Consider the following 14,028-nt stretch of genomic DNA (forward strand, 5'->3'; position numbering starts at 1 on the left):
TAAAATAAATTAAGGTACTTTTTATAGCTGTTTTTAACACGCATAAGTTATATTTTAATGCTTGATTGAATTTCTTTTGACAGATACTTAAATTAAAAAATATTAAAACTTATGATATCAGAAAATTGAGAATTCACCTGCTCTTAAGTAACACGTGAGTTGGAATTTTGTTTCTTTAGATAAATACTTTAAATTATATCTTTGTTTTCATTTAAAGCAGGCTGGTATGTGTTTACCAGTTTTGTGTTACAATTAATACTAGCTCAATCGAATATATATTTATTATGTGATTAGTATATCTTCGTTAGTGACGGTTAAAATAAAGCTATATTTTGTAGTGTTTTTAAGCATATGCAATATGTACTTTGTGAATCCTATCAAGTATTAGTTATTACTAATTTTTATTATCATTTAGTAATAAATAACAAAACTGTAACTAAATTTCCAGTGAACTAAGTAATTAAATCTCAAAGCAAAGTTTTTGTCATAAAATGCCTTGTCATTTTCTTTATAATGAGTTTATTTTAGTCATTATAAAATATTTTTATTTCGAGACCCATTTGTAAGTTACTAAAAAGTCCAGTTAGATTTTGTGATAAGAGCTTTACAAAAACTAAACATGTTTAGATGTTTATATTGAAATAAAAGTTAATATTTAATTAAAGCAACAGTCACGTTTATAAAACACATAACGTTTTGCGCATTCTGGATTAGTAAGTAGATGCTCATTGCACATTTAAATAGAATAAATAAAAGAAAAAACTGGGAAACTTTCATTCTTTTATTGCTAAGCATTTACTAAGTAATCCGGGAATGCGCGAAACATTATGAAGGAAATAGTTTTCTATTTTGACTTTATAAAACGCGTACCGTTTCAGTATTCTCAAGTTGCTATATGTTAAAACTTAAAAGCCAAATTGTGTATACAACAATTCTTGTACGAATCCCAACTGTATAAATTACTGTAGTTTTTGTATGCCGACTTAAGTGTGTTTCTATTTTGTAATTAAAACTTAATTGTAACTTTTTTACCTATTCTGTTTGTTATTTCAATGTATTTTTGTTTATTAAGTTATTAAAATAAGTTTTAAACAATTTTAATTCAAATCTTAAAGTTTTACTAAACTAACTTTTCATTAATCTATTATAAGCTGTACATAAAGTATCATACTACGATATATTCAAATGTGACTCAATAGTTTTAAACACCTTATTACTTTAAAATTTAGTTACATCCATTGATAATTATAAATTTACTGCTTACTTGAACTAAAATATGCAAAATTGTATTTGATTAAATTTTTACCTAAATATTTTTCATATAACTTTAACAGAAAACAAATGAATCAAGCTATACTTGAGACATTTAATTGTTTTTAAAATAATGTTGTAATCATAACTTCAACAGAAAAAAAAAGAATCAAGCTATACTTGAGATATTCAATTGTTTTAAAAATAATGTTGTAGTTTGTGAAAACAAAACTGCAGAATAACGTAAAAATTTACATGAACACATTTACAAAAGCAATCAATATTGAGTAATCAGTTTTTATTTTTTTTTATAATTTAAACAGGACACAAATGACACACCAGAACAACCACCGAGACTCCGACCCGCCGGCCATGCGGAGCGCGGACGACAAAATAACCAGCTACTTTTCCCACCACGCCTTCAGCCAGAAGTTCCACTCGCCGAGGTCCCACTCCAGCTCTTACCAGTCGCCCGATCGGGGTCGCAGGGGCTCCGTGGCGAGAAAGAGGTTCAACATGAGCCACGAGAGCTCCGACCGCTACAGCTCTCCCAGCACCAGCCGCAAGTACCACGTCAAGAACGACCTGAGCAGGAGCTCGGGCCCGCAAAAGTCCTCGCACGACCACTCCTTGAAAATGCAGCAGGACCTTGTGCGCGAGACCAACTGTCAGAGGAACAGCGACATACTGGTTCACAACCGGCAGACGCCAAACGATTTTGTTTTCAAGTTTGGGAGCAGAAAGGGCGCTCCCTGCCGATTGAGAGACTACACTGGCGGCAGAGTGGTCCAAATACGCGGGAAGAGCAGGGAAAGCAGCCAGCAAAGGCTTGTTGCGAGCGCCAGCAGTTCACCCGCGGTCAGCAGCAACACGAATCTCTTCCACAAAGCTTTTTACAACAAAGTGAAAAGCTTGAGCTCTCAAAGAAAAAACAAAATCCCGAAAGCCTACCGAGATTCTTCCTCCTCTTCAGACTTCGAGATAGAAAAAGGAAGAGGCAGCTTTCATAAAAGAAAATCGGTGGAAAGCTCTTTTTTGCCCAATAACAAGCGGCCTAAACTGGACTCTGACCACAAGAAGAGATTGCAGGAGTGCTCCATGGTCGTCAACCAACCAAATTCTAGCTCCGACGAAAGCGGAGGCGGTGATTGGCTGAGCGGCATTATTGAGGACGAAAACAGCAAAGAGGACCGCGTTAAGCCTTCCAGAGTTGGAAACAGACATCGTGCGATGTTCCCTGTTGAAAAAGATAATTTTGTCCGCCAAAAACCAGAGCCTTATGCTAAGAGTCCGACAAAGAGCAGATCGAAGTTTGTCAGCAAGGTGAAGCCCAAGAATAAAAAACAAGAAGCCCATAGTAAGAAGGATGTTTTAAAGCCAAGCAACTTAAAATCTGGTATGAGAGAAAAGGACCGCCCGGCTGTTCTGCGTTCTATTGGTTTAACACAGAAAAGCGTTGGTCAAGATTCTTCTCCCAGAAAGATGAACGATCAAGAGTTTAAAAAACTTGTAAGTCAAGTTATCACTGCTCATACTAAAGCTGGAAAGTCTGGAATCAAATTGAGACGCAACAGTGAATTTGTTCATAAGACTTCAAAAAGTACTGAAAGTAGTTTGAGCCATGTTGACATGCCCAAGAAAAATAACTTGGTTAGAGAGAACAAAAGCCCAACTAAGCAGATGAAACCCAAGGTTGGTTCAGGTAATAGATCAATCAAACGAGAGTTTAAAGAGCGAGAAGAAAAACAGCACAACTCTGGAATGATAAAGTCTGAAAACTCTTATGATATCCATCATCCCGCAGTTGACATGGTAGGTTTCAAGTCTGAAAGCTGTGACCATTCTAGCGAAAACACCAAGAAGCAAACAGTCGAAGTTTCAAAACCGGCCGCTCGACAGCAGCCAAGCGCAATTGGTTTGAAAAGTTCTGCTAAATATTGCCACAAAAACGCGGACAAGCCCGTTTGTAAAGTCAACGGGAGCGTTCAGCTGAGAGCCAGCATCAGCCCCAGAAAAGCGTGCAGGCCAAAGACTTTCGTTTCAAAGGTCAAGCAGAGGAGCAGCGCCAAGTCGGCCAGCCCGCATTACAGAGACCGGAGGAACTCTTCGCCGGCTGCGAGAAGGCGCGGTTTGCCGACGAACACTTTCGCGGAACAACCCAAGACAAGAACAACGAGCGATGCTGGTAAAGAAAGTCGAAGGCCCCAAGCTGCCAGAGTGAGAAGCTTCACAGAAATAAAACAGGAACGTTTCGGCTCTGGTAACAGAGGAAGAAAAGCTGAAGAATCTAGAAGAACAAGTGGTAAAGTTATTCTAAATAAAAAAGCAGTTAAAACCGAAGATCCATTAGTAAACAAAAATAACTTTTTTGTCAAAAGCCTTGAAACAGCGAAAAAACAATCTTCTGCTGTAGATATAACATTTAACAAAAGTATCATTGAAAGTCATAAAAACTCTCTTAGCCAGAAACAAGTTCCTGGTTTGGAGGTGAGCAAAACAAAGAAGGAAGTAGAAGTCAAGCAAGAGTCCAATAAACCAAAAGAAAATCCTAAAAGAAAAAGAAGACCAAGACCAAGAAATAGAAAACGTAATTCTGGCAGACGTCCCAGGCGTAATGCAAAAACAATCAAAAAGGAATTGAAATCGCCGAACAAAGCTGACGAAATTGACATTCCTCCTGAGACCATTTATGAAAACTTGGATTTGGAGCAAGCCGACGAAATGCCTCATGCCGACACTGAACATGTCAAGGAACCTAGCGAAAACATGGCCACGGTCGAAAACCTCATGGTCACTCAGAGCTCGAAGCTTCCCGACAGCGCAGGTACGTCGAATTACAGCAGCGCTCCGTTTTCATTGAAGAGCCCTCCTACTTCTTCTGTGAAGAGCCCTCCTCCTTCAATACAGAGTTTTTCTTCAATAAAGAGCCCTCCTACTTCACTAGAAAGTGTTTCTTCTTCACTAAAGAATACTTTTTCTCCACTAAAGAGCAGCTCTTCACTGAAAATTACTTCTCCTTCGCTAGAAAGTGTTTCTTCACTAAAAAATGGTGCACCTACACAAGAAAACGCTCTTTCTTCACTTGAGAGTGCTGCGAAAGAGTCACTTGCAATTTGCACTGCGAAAGTCAAGGTTGAAATGGAAGACGAAAGGCCTTTGAACATCTATGAAAGAGAAAAAACTTTAGTCGGTATCAAAGAAGAGCCAGTTTGTGATTATTTTGATGAAAGCAAAACCGTCCCTTCAGTTAAAAACCACTTTGCTAATGTCAAGCATGGCCAGCACTTCTACAAGAAAGTCACTAAATTGCAGAACACCTTCAAGTCCGGTCGCTCACCCAAGGTTTTGTCGCAGCTTCCCAAGTTGAAGCAAAGGATAGAAAGACTGCCGAATTTCAATCCGGTAGCGTATGAGAAATTTTCGAAGCGGTTGAAAAACGAGAAAAAGCAGCCGTACCAGCTGTTGGGGGAGTTCTTTGCTCAACAGAACGCAGATCAAGTTGTGAGAACTGTCGAAAGATCTCAGGTACTGAAAACAGTCGACGCGTCCAAGTTGGTTGCAAAGGAAAGTTCATCCAAAAATCCAATACAAAAAGCTCAGCTGCCCAAGAATCCCATTTTGTCGTCTGTTAGAGTCACAAGGAGTCAAAAAGTTTATGATAAAACCCAGAGTAGTGCGATTGCCAATCCCACTCCTACTAGGTCGTCGTTGCGAATAGCTTGCAAAGCTTCTCTGGCGTCGACTGGTAAAGCGCCTGGCAAAATCGTTCGCGTGAAACGATCTGATTCGAAAGATACAAACTCGTCTTCAGAAGAAACCCTTCAAGGTATTAATCATCCTGAAAAAGATGACGAAAACAAACATGACGTCACGTCACCCATCTTGACTGCGAGTGAGTCTTTACCCGCCAAAACTGACGACGACCGTGTTGTAGAAGAAAAGTTGATAAGTCCCACTGAAGGAAGTAAATCTGTCAAAACAAAGGATTCGTTAACTGAAGTTAAACCTGACAAAACTAAAAGGTTATTAACTGAAGATAAATCTGTCAAAAGTAACGTTTCGTTAGCTGCAGATAAATCTGTCAAAATAAAGAATTCATTAACTGAAGATAATTCTGTCAAAACTAACATTTCGTTAGCAGATGATAAATCTGACAAAATTAAAAATTCATTAACTGAAGATAAATCTGTCAAAACTAACATTTCGTTAGCAGATGATAAATCTGACAAAATTAAAAATTCATTAACTAAAGATAAATCTGTCAAAACTAACATTTCGTTAGCAGATGATAAATCTGACAAAACTAAGAATTCATTTACTGAAGATAGATCTGTCAAAAGTGACGTTTCGTTAGCAGCAGATAAATCTGTCAAAATTAACATTATGTTAACTGAAGATAAATCTGTTAAAACTAACATTTCGTTAGCAGAAGATAAATCTGTCAAAAGTAACATTTCGTTAGCAGAAGATAAACTTTTAAACACTTTCGTTTCAAGCAAAAGTACAGTTCCAGAAGCCGTAAAAATGAAGTATGCCGTTTGTTCAAAAAGCACTGAATCGCCAACTGCGTTGTGCTTATCGTACAAAACTAGTAACTCTTCTTTACAGTCTGAAAAAACTTCAATTGCAAAAGGTCAAAAAGTCGTTGACGAACTTTCACCTAAAGAGGATAGGAAGAAACCTGAAGTTGCGCAAATCAACTTCACCAATGTCAAGTATAACAATGAATCGACAGACACAGCCAGTGAAACAGAAGTTGTGGTCCCTTCAAAGACGAGTTTACCTGAAAGGCCTCAAAACTTGCAAATTTTGAAGAGTCCGCTAAAGGCGAGTCCAAACCTTGCTGATTCGCTGGCGAGATCTCCCGCAGCAAAGATCGCCAAGCAACTGGGAATGCCGGTTGCTAAACAACTGGAACAACAATGCTATTCAAGCAGCAACGTGCCATCCAAAGAAATTCTGCATGTAACTGAGAAATCTTTCAATGAAACTGCAGGAGCGGTCATTGAGCAGGCAATGAACCTGAAAGTTTACAGAAATGAAAAACAAAGATTGTTTGATGATGAAGCTTCTCCCAAGAAAAAGGTGAAGCGCGATTTGTTTGCATCCGATGATGAATTTCTTTCAAAGAACGCTCCGTCAGCAAACGAATCCAACTTTCATGTTTCTGAAGAAGCAGACAAACCGCAGGACCTCTCTTTATCCAACAAAAACCTCCCTGAAACGTCCTGCAAGGCTTTGAAGGTGCCCAACATCTACAAGAACCTGTTAGAAAACCAGCTGTCTCTCTCCTACAAAAACCAGCCTGCGACGAAAGAAGACCAGGGCGCTTCCAACCCGGAAACGAAGAACCGCAAGGAGTCCGGGTTCTGCAGCGACAACTTTGAAACTTCGAGCACCGTGTCGAAATCGCCCGACAACCTGAGCAGCGACGCGTTTGTTCCCGCGGCGGAAGCCCAGCAGCAGGTTGGCAGCAAACCCGCGGAAGCCGACATGCCGAACAGCATGACAAACTTGGACATGCTGCTGCTCGCCGTCGGCCACGTCGAAGACAAAAGTTCAGCTGCGGAAGTTGTGGCTCCGAAGCAAGGTGACTGTAATGTCGTTTCAACTTCTGCTGCTGATAAAAGACTGCAAGTGCCTCCGGTTGAACAGCAGAAAAACACCGGTTCCCAAGAATGCTTGAACTTGTCCAACCAGAGCAGTGGATCGACGGACAACTCGGCAGCCAACAGCGTTCAGCCTCAACAAGCAAGCATGCTGACAGCAGGAGGTGCGCAGAACACGCAGCAGGTGTTCAACCAGCCTCCCGTGCAGCAGATGCACTTTCACACGGTGCAACTCCAGCAGGTCATCAACGGCAAAGTGGTGACGGTACCGGCGTTTGTACCGGTCATAATGCCCGCAAACGGCTCGCAGATGCAGCCCGTTCAAATGGGACAGTTTCCTCAAATCGGACCAATTTTGTCGCCAAATGGGACTCAAATGCCTGCTCTACCAATGGGCCAGTTTCCGATGGCCATGATGCCCGGACAGTTGTTACAGCCGCAGGTGGCGGGTCAGAGTTTCATCGGGCAGAATTGTGTCAACATGAGCAGTTCGGAACAGTTGAACTCACCACCACCGGTAGGCCAAGTACCTATTGGTTCACCGCAACCAATGCACAATGTTGGTTCCAATATTCAGCAGATGAATTTGAACCAGAGCTACCCGGCAGTCATTCAGAACCAATTTGCTCAATCCTTGTTTGGCAACTATCAGGCGGAAAAAAATATAATACATAATAACAACTTCAACGGAACTTTGAACGTGAGTAACAACTCGGATTTTCAAAACTCGCCGGCAAACCAAAGCACCCAAATAACGAATACAGCCGATTCGACCAACAACCAAGCTGTTAGAGACGGTTTGTTTTTATGATTAATTTTGAAAATATAATGTTATTGTTTGCTCAAAGTAAATATTTGTTCTACTCGTTGTAGTCTAGCTTTCAGCGTGTAGCGTGTGGCTTTTTTGTTGTTTTTATCATCTGAACAAATACCTAGTTTAAGCTAAAATGCGTATAAAACATTGGTTAATCATTAAAATATAAATAATTTATGCTTTTATACAATGCTTGCTGATTGTTTATATTTTTGATGTAAAATAATTTAGTAATTTTTCAAGATTACTTAATCAAATTTATTACAAGTTTTAAATTAAGGTTTTTAATAAATTAATAATAAACTGTTTTTCAAAAGAAACTATCTATTAAATCAACGTTTGTGTAATACAACAATAACTTACAAACAAAACTTTCAACAATTTTTAGGTTATTTTATAAGCATTTTGCCAATTCTTTTGTAAATTAATGAGAAATAATACTTCTCGTTGGAATGTGCTGAGTCATTGTTACTTTATGTAGCAATAAAATCAGCTTTACTACCAACCATGAATTGAGCAAGAAGCTTATTTTCAAAAACTACAAGTAATAATTGATTACTGTTTAGTGTTTTTGAAATGGAAGTTTCAGAAATTAAAAAAAATTTAAGATAAATAACAATTAATTAGAAACAAAAATCAATGAAACATAGATAGAAGTATTTGCTAAGTTAGTTTTAGTTTTTGGAACAACAAATTTAATTGATTTTATCTTTTAAGTAAAAATTTATCTTATACTTTATGTTAGAGATCCTTAACTCTTTTGTTTTGTTATTTACAACATTTGTAGAAAAGCACAATAAAAAAAAATTTTAAACACAGATAATTTAAATAAATTATAAGCATCTAAATAGTTATATTAGCATTGGATATAAGCTAAAAACAAATTAAAACTTAAATTAATATTAATAAAATAGGCTAATATTTATTTGTAAAAAAATTGAAAATAAATCAAGATAAAACGTGCTCTTACGAGTCTATTGAAGTTAAAATTTTTGTAAAAAATTATTCTCTTTGGTGTAAGTAAAAGTTCAATAAGTATGTAACAACATTGTAAGTATAAAGAAGAAAACAGTAAGATGTAACTATTTATTTTATATTTGAACAGATCTGGCAACTGTGGAAGAAGCAAAACTTTTAGTAGATTTTAAAGGAAAATCAAAATAAAAGCCAACAGTGAAAATGATTTGTTTAAAGTGAGGCAATTTATTTTTTTATTTTCCATTAAAAAATATTATTAATAGTTTTTTTTTTCATTAAATTAAAAAAATAATAATTAAAAGCTTCATATGAAAAAAATGTTTTAAAAAGCTGTATTCAAATTTAAACAAATAGAAATTTAATATTATGATACCAATCAAAAAAGTATTTTTAAAGGGTATGACATTTGTTTTCAAAAACTTGATATTATTAGTTAAATGCAATGTTGAAAATTTACCCAAGCATTAAAATTCCTTTGTTCATAAGTATTTTTATCTTTGTAAAAAAATTTAATCATTTCAAAACTTTACAACGATTGAAAAAATTTCAGGGTATCAAGCAAAATATTCAGTGGTTCATTGAAGAGAACCATGATACAAAATATTAAATTTCTGCCACGTAGTTAATTGAAAAAGTACAGGTAGTTTTTTTTTATCCAGAATGTTTTCTGTTTATTATTATTCGTGTAAAACGCGCTTGATATATTAAAACAAAAAATGTCGTTATAATTTATCTTAACCTTTTGTTCTTATAAGTATTTAACTCATTAAAAATGCATGCATAAAAGCTGATAAAAACAACGTGTTTATGTCATTTGTTGTTAAGATATACCGAGCTTTTGTCAATTTACATGCTTCTTAGGAATAGTAGCTCCAACCCTGCCTTAAACATTTGTCTTTTGTTTTTATTACGTATAAATTATTAAACTTTATATTTTTTTGAAATGTTTGTCAACAAAAAGCCACCGACTGTTTGTAGGTGAAGCAAACTTGATAAACTTTGTTGGATTAACTCGAAAGCAAATTTGCGCAACAAACAAGTTTTTATTAATGCATAAAAAAAACAAAAAAAAATTAACATGTAAACATTTGTGTTTATGTATGCATCCACTTAAAGGTATATGATTGAAATTTTAGTTTTATAAGTTTTATTTGAAATTATTTAAATTTAATTATTTTGGTATATATGTTGTTGTTATCGTCTTTAATGTAATAAAACAAACATCAAAAAAAGTGTTTATTTATAATAATATGTATGTAAGAATAATATGTATAGTTGTGTCATTTTTGTTGCTAACTAAGAAAAAACTGACATAAAAAGTATTGAAAACATAAATTTGAAAAATTTAATAAAATGTTCAAAAACAAATAAAAAATTAAAAAGAAGCTTTCTTTTAAATTGATTCATTATTTTATATATAATATGATTTATTAGCTTTGTTTTATTAGTGGAACATAAGTTGAAAAAATCAATTAATCATCAAATAGTAATTTTAACTTCTTTAAAAAAATGTGTTGTGTTATAGAATATTTATTCATAAACAAACAAAAGCAATCAAACAATTTTTTAAAGGCTATAATAAAAAAAAAACACTATCCAGTAATTAACTATTAAGGGTCAGATTAATTGATTTTTTTTGAATACATAAATTTAAAGAACACTGATTCAACTAGAAAAAATGAAATAAAATTATATTGACCAAAGCTTTTTATATATCTTATAAAACTTAGGCTGTTTAAAGTATAATATTGAACTGACAATATTGTAAAAATTTGTAATAGGTAATAAACAGTTTTAACAAGTGAAATTCATATACTAAAGACCAACATAAAGTTTAAACTGTGTTAGTTCTATTAGCATATTGATTTTTCTGTAAAAATTAATTTTACAAAAAAATACTATTAAAGTATAAAAGTTTAAAAAATCAGAAATGAGTAAATCTACAATATAACTATGTTTATTTTAAACAAGTCAAATTTGGATCGGATAAATGAATCCACCTAAAACTATTCATCTTGAAAACATCCTAATTTCGTCTTAAATGGACAAAACTATTTGTTAAACTAACGGTGAGGTTTAGTATATTTACATATACTGTATATTTTTCTTTTAAATTATTACTAAAGTTAGAGAATAAAACATAATTTTATTTAGGAGATACAGTAAATATTATGACAACCTAAAGCAAAAAACAGAAGTCTAAATTTGATAAAAATGTCAATACCACTAAGTAAAGAACAGCTATTTAAAAGTTTGACGACTATACAGCAGCTAATTTTCTCAGACTGTTGAAAGTATAAAACAAAATTGCAATACAATTAGCTTCAATAGGTATTACCAAAGAACTGCTACTAATTAAAGAGTAACTTCAAGGTTTGTAAATGAACAGTTATCGATTTTATGTACCACGCAATAAAAGCTAAAAAAATTTTGAACAAAAGCTTAAGAGTTCACTCAAAAATTAAGTAATTGTATAGAAAACAAATAAAATTACCTTGTTAATACTCAAAAGTTATACTGCGAAGAAGTTTAAACACAATAAGCTGTTTTAATTTTTCACATCAAGTTTATACAAAACACTTTATTCATATAATTTAATGATAAATCAATATTGACATTTTAAAGTTTATAATTAGAACGATATTTACAAAAAAAATCTTAACCAAATAAAAATTAAAAAAAACCTTGTTACTGTAAGTTGTTTAAAAAGTATTTTTTTGTAAATCAATAACTTTCTTATAGATATGCTAAGGATTCAATACATTTTTTAATATCTAAAAAATTGTGTTATGAAAACAGTTTGTTCAAATGATCCAAAAAATAATAAAAGTCATTTGTTTTAACTGTAACACACAGTAAATTATAGGTTAAACACATGGGTGAAGATTGATCCACAATTTTCTAGAAAGCTGGGTGCAAAAGTTTTCATTAAACTATGTATAATTTTACTTATGTAGTGAGTACATAATTGATACTTTTGTTTCAAAAAATTAAAACTAAATATACTTTAAAGTAAGATGAACAACTATATATTAACTGTAACTGTTTTGTAAATTTTATGGCTCACATTGGGTGGCTTCTTACTTTAGTTTAAACCTCAAAATAAACACTCTAATCAAAATAAGTTTTGGTTTAAATGTGATAATTTAGTGTTTAAAGAATATTGTACTGAGTTAGCTAGATTAGTTTAAAAAAGTAGAAATAATAAATTTAAACTTATTTTAGTACTGTGTAATTTTATGTAATAAATATTTCTTTATTTTGTAGATTTTTAAACATTCTTAAAAAAGTGCATTGGTTTTAATTTTTATACTGCTTTAAAAAAGTGTCAAACAGCTAAATACTGGTGCACTAAATTAGTTTATGCCTTTGATTCTTTAGGTTTATAAAGCTGCGCTCAACAAAACACTTAAATAAAATTTGCGCCATCTAGTAGTTGAAAGTTGCATAATAAATTTGTGCAACATTTGTTTGGGTAGTTTATTGAGCACAGCATTGAAAACTGTTCAGCTTTTAATAGTTATAGTGAACTATAATTTAATATAATATTTAAACAATTGTTTACAGATGAAAGAGCACATTAAAAAATTCTAAACTTGTTCTTTGAATACTTCTACTTGAAAGTACTTTACTAAATTGTGTTAAGAGCAATCAAGTATTTAGACTTATTACACAACAACTTGTAAAGTATTTTTTCTATAGACCAAACAGTGCACATACACTAATTTTTATGCACAAAGATATGCAAAAGTGTACAGTTTTACTTAAAACTAAGTTATAAACCTAAAATAACAAAATCTAAGCGTAAATATTAACTAAACCAAAATATTATACAACCAGTACATAGTGAATCTAAAAATGTATACTTAAATAAAATATCATAATGGTTGGAACTTTTAAAAGAACTATTAAGATAGATATATTATAAACTGTTTTGTTAAATTTGCAATATATGCAACATGCATGTCTAGACTTCATACTTACACTAACGCTTTTAAAGTGATTTTTTGTTCATGTTAGGTGTCTAAAGACTAAGTTGTTTATTGTTTAGCCATATCTAGAAGTCTGAATGTTTTACTTGTTAATAGAATAACTTACTAACCGTTTTTTAATTAAAACATAGATACATTCTTTCCAGACACCATTCTTTTTTTTATCAATGAGTTTTTAGTTTTTGTACGTTTAAATTTTTATTTGGTTTTACTACCATATATCCTGAATTACATCTGTTTTAGTCTATGAACAGTGTTTGAAGTCACTATTAAGAAAATTAGTAGAGTAAGAAAAAACTATACAGTTTTACAAGATTTTAAGTAAAAATAATACTACAATTTTTTTTGTATTACTAATATAATATATTGTTTCCTTAATTTTAGAAATAATAAAAGAATAGATATAGATTTGTACACATAACTTACCTGTCTGATAAAATATTATTTTGTAAAGTTTCAACAATGTACTTTCTGATACCTTCTTCACTAACATAAGTCGTTATTTATTACTTTTTGTACTCTGAAAATCGTTTCTTATCATAATGTTGTATGCCTTAAACCAGACTGTTAAAATCTACAGTATCCTCTTAAAAAATATAATTGTTTGAAGCCATTTTCATATGAAATTATTTCTTTGTTGTAAGTTTGTAGTAATTAAACAAAGTTTGATAAAGCTTAGATTGAAAGAAAGAATTATTATAATAGTATTTTCCCCTTTAGTGGTATATTCCTACAAGTTTAAAATAAAAAGTTCTTTCAAAAGTTTTTTTCCCCTTCAGTAATTTAGTTTTAATGACCTTTCAGGTTTTGTTGTAGCTTGAGTAAATCAACTGAAATTTTTTACTTTGTCTTCAAAAATGCAAACGTAAGATTTAAATTTACGAAGAGCTATTGTTTATTTATAATCACTGAGTTGTTTAAGTAAAACAAAAAAAAAACACTTTTGAAATAAAATGTGTTTTTTCTGCTGAAAAACTTGGATTTTGAAGCAGAAATAACTCAATATTAAAACTAAGTAAAACAAAAACGCTTTTTCTATGAATAAAGTTAAAAAATATAAAAAAAGTTTACAGAACATCTGTCTATAAACTATTAAACAAAAAATATAGTTAACAGAAAAGTGTAAATATTTGATGTATTAAAAACTGACAATGAATAAAAAAAACTTTGCTTAAGATATTTATAAAAAGATTGGCAAACTAAAAATACTTATTTGTTGTTTAGGCCTTTTTAAAAACTACTTACAATACGTGATTTTAGCCAATTTATGATATTCTACCAATTGTGTTTTGAAGATGCTTTTATCTAAATAAATCCGGATTTAAATAAACTTTGTTACTCAAACCATGTTACTACTCCAAAATATAAAAAATTGTTAATAATT

The 14,028-nt window shown here is 32.5% G+C and overlaps 1 protein-coding gene across 1 annotated transcript; it reads left to right on the top strand.

Moving 5' to 3' along the window:
• Nucleotides 1–64: 64 nt before the first annotated feature.
• Nucleotides 65–9,524, top strand: LOC145838179 (uncharacterized). The gene is made up of 4 exons (XM_082945737.1): nucleotides 65–154; nucleotides 1,575–7,657; nucleotides 8,780–8,867; nucleotides 9,203–9,524. Exons 2-3 carry the CDS (start codon nucleotides 1,582–1,584, stop codon nucleotides 8,836–8,838), a joined length of 6,135 nt encoding a protein of 2,044 aa, XP_082801863.1. The 5' UTR covers nucleotides 65–154; nucleotides 1,575–1,581; the 3' UTR covers nucleotides 8,839–8,867; nucleotides 9,203–9,524.
• The last annotated feature ends 4,504 nt before the right edge of the window (nucleotides 9,525–14,028 follow it).

The sequence above is a fragment of the Thalia democratica genome, chromosome 6 (genome assembly GCF_965202585.1).
Source record: "Thalia democratica chromosome 6, ktThaDemo2.hap1.1, whole genome shotgun sequence".
Taxonomy (NCBI): domain Eukaryota; kingdom Metazoa; phylum Chordata; class Thaliacea; order Salpida; family Salpidae; genus Thalia; species Thalia democratica.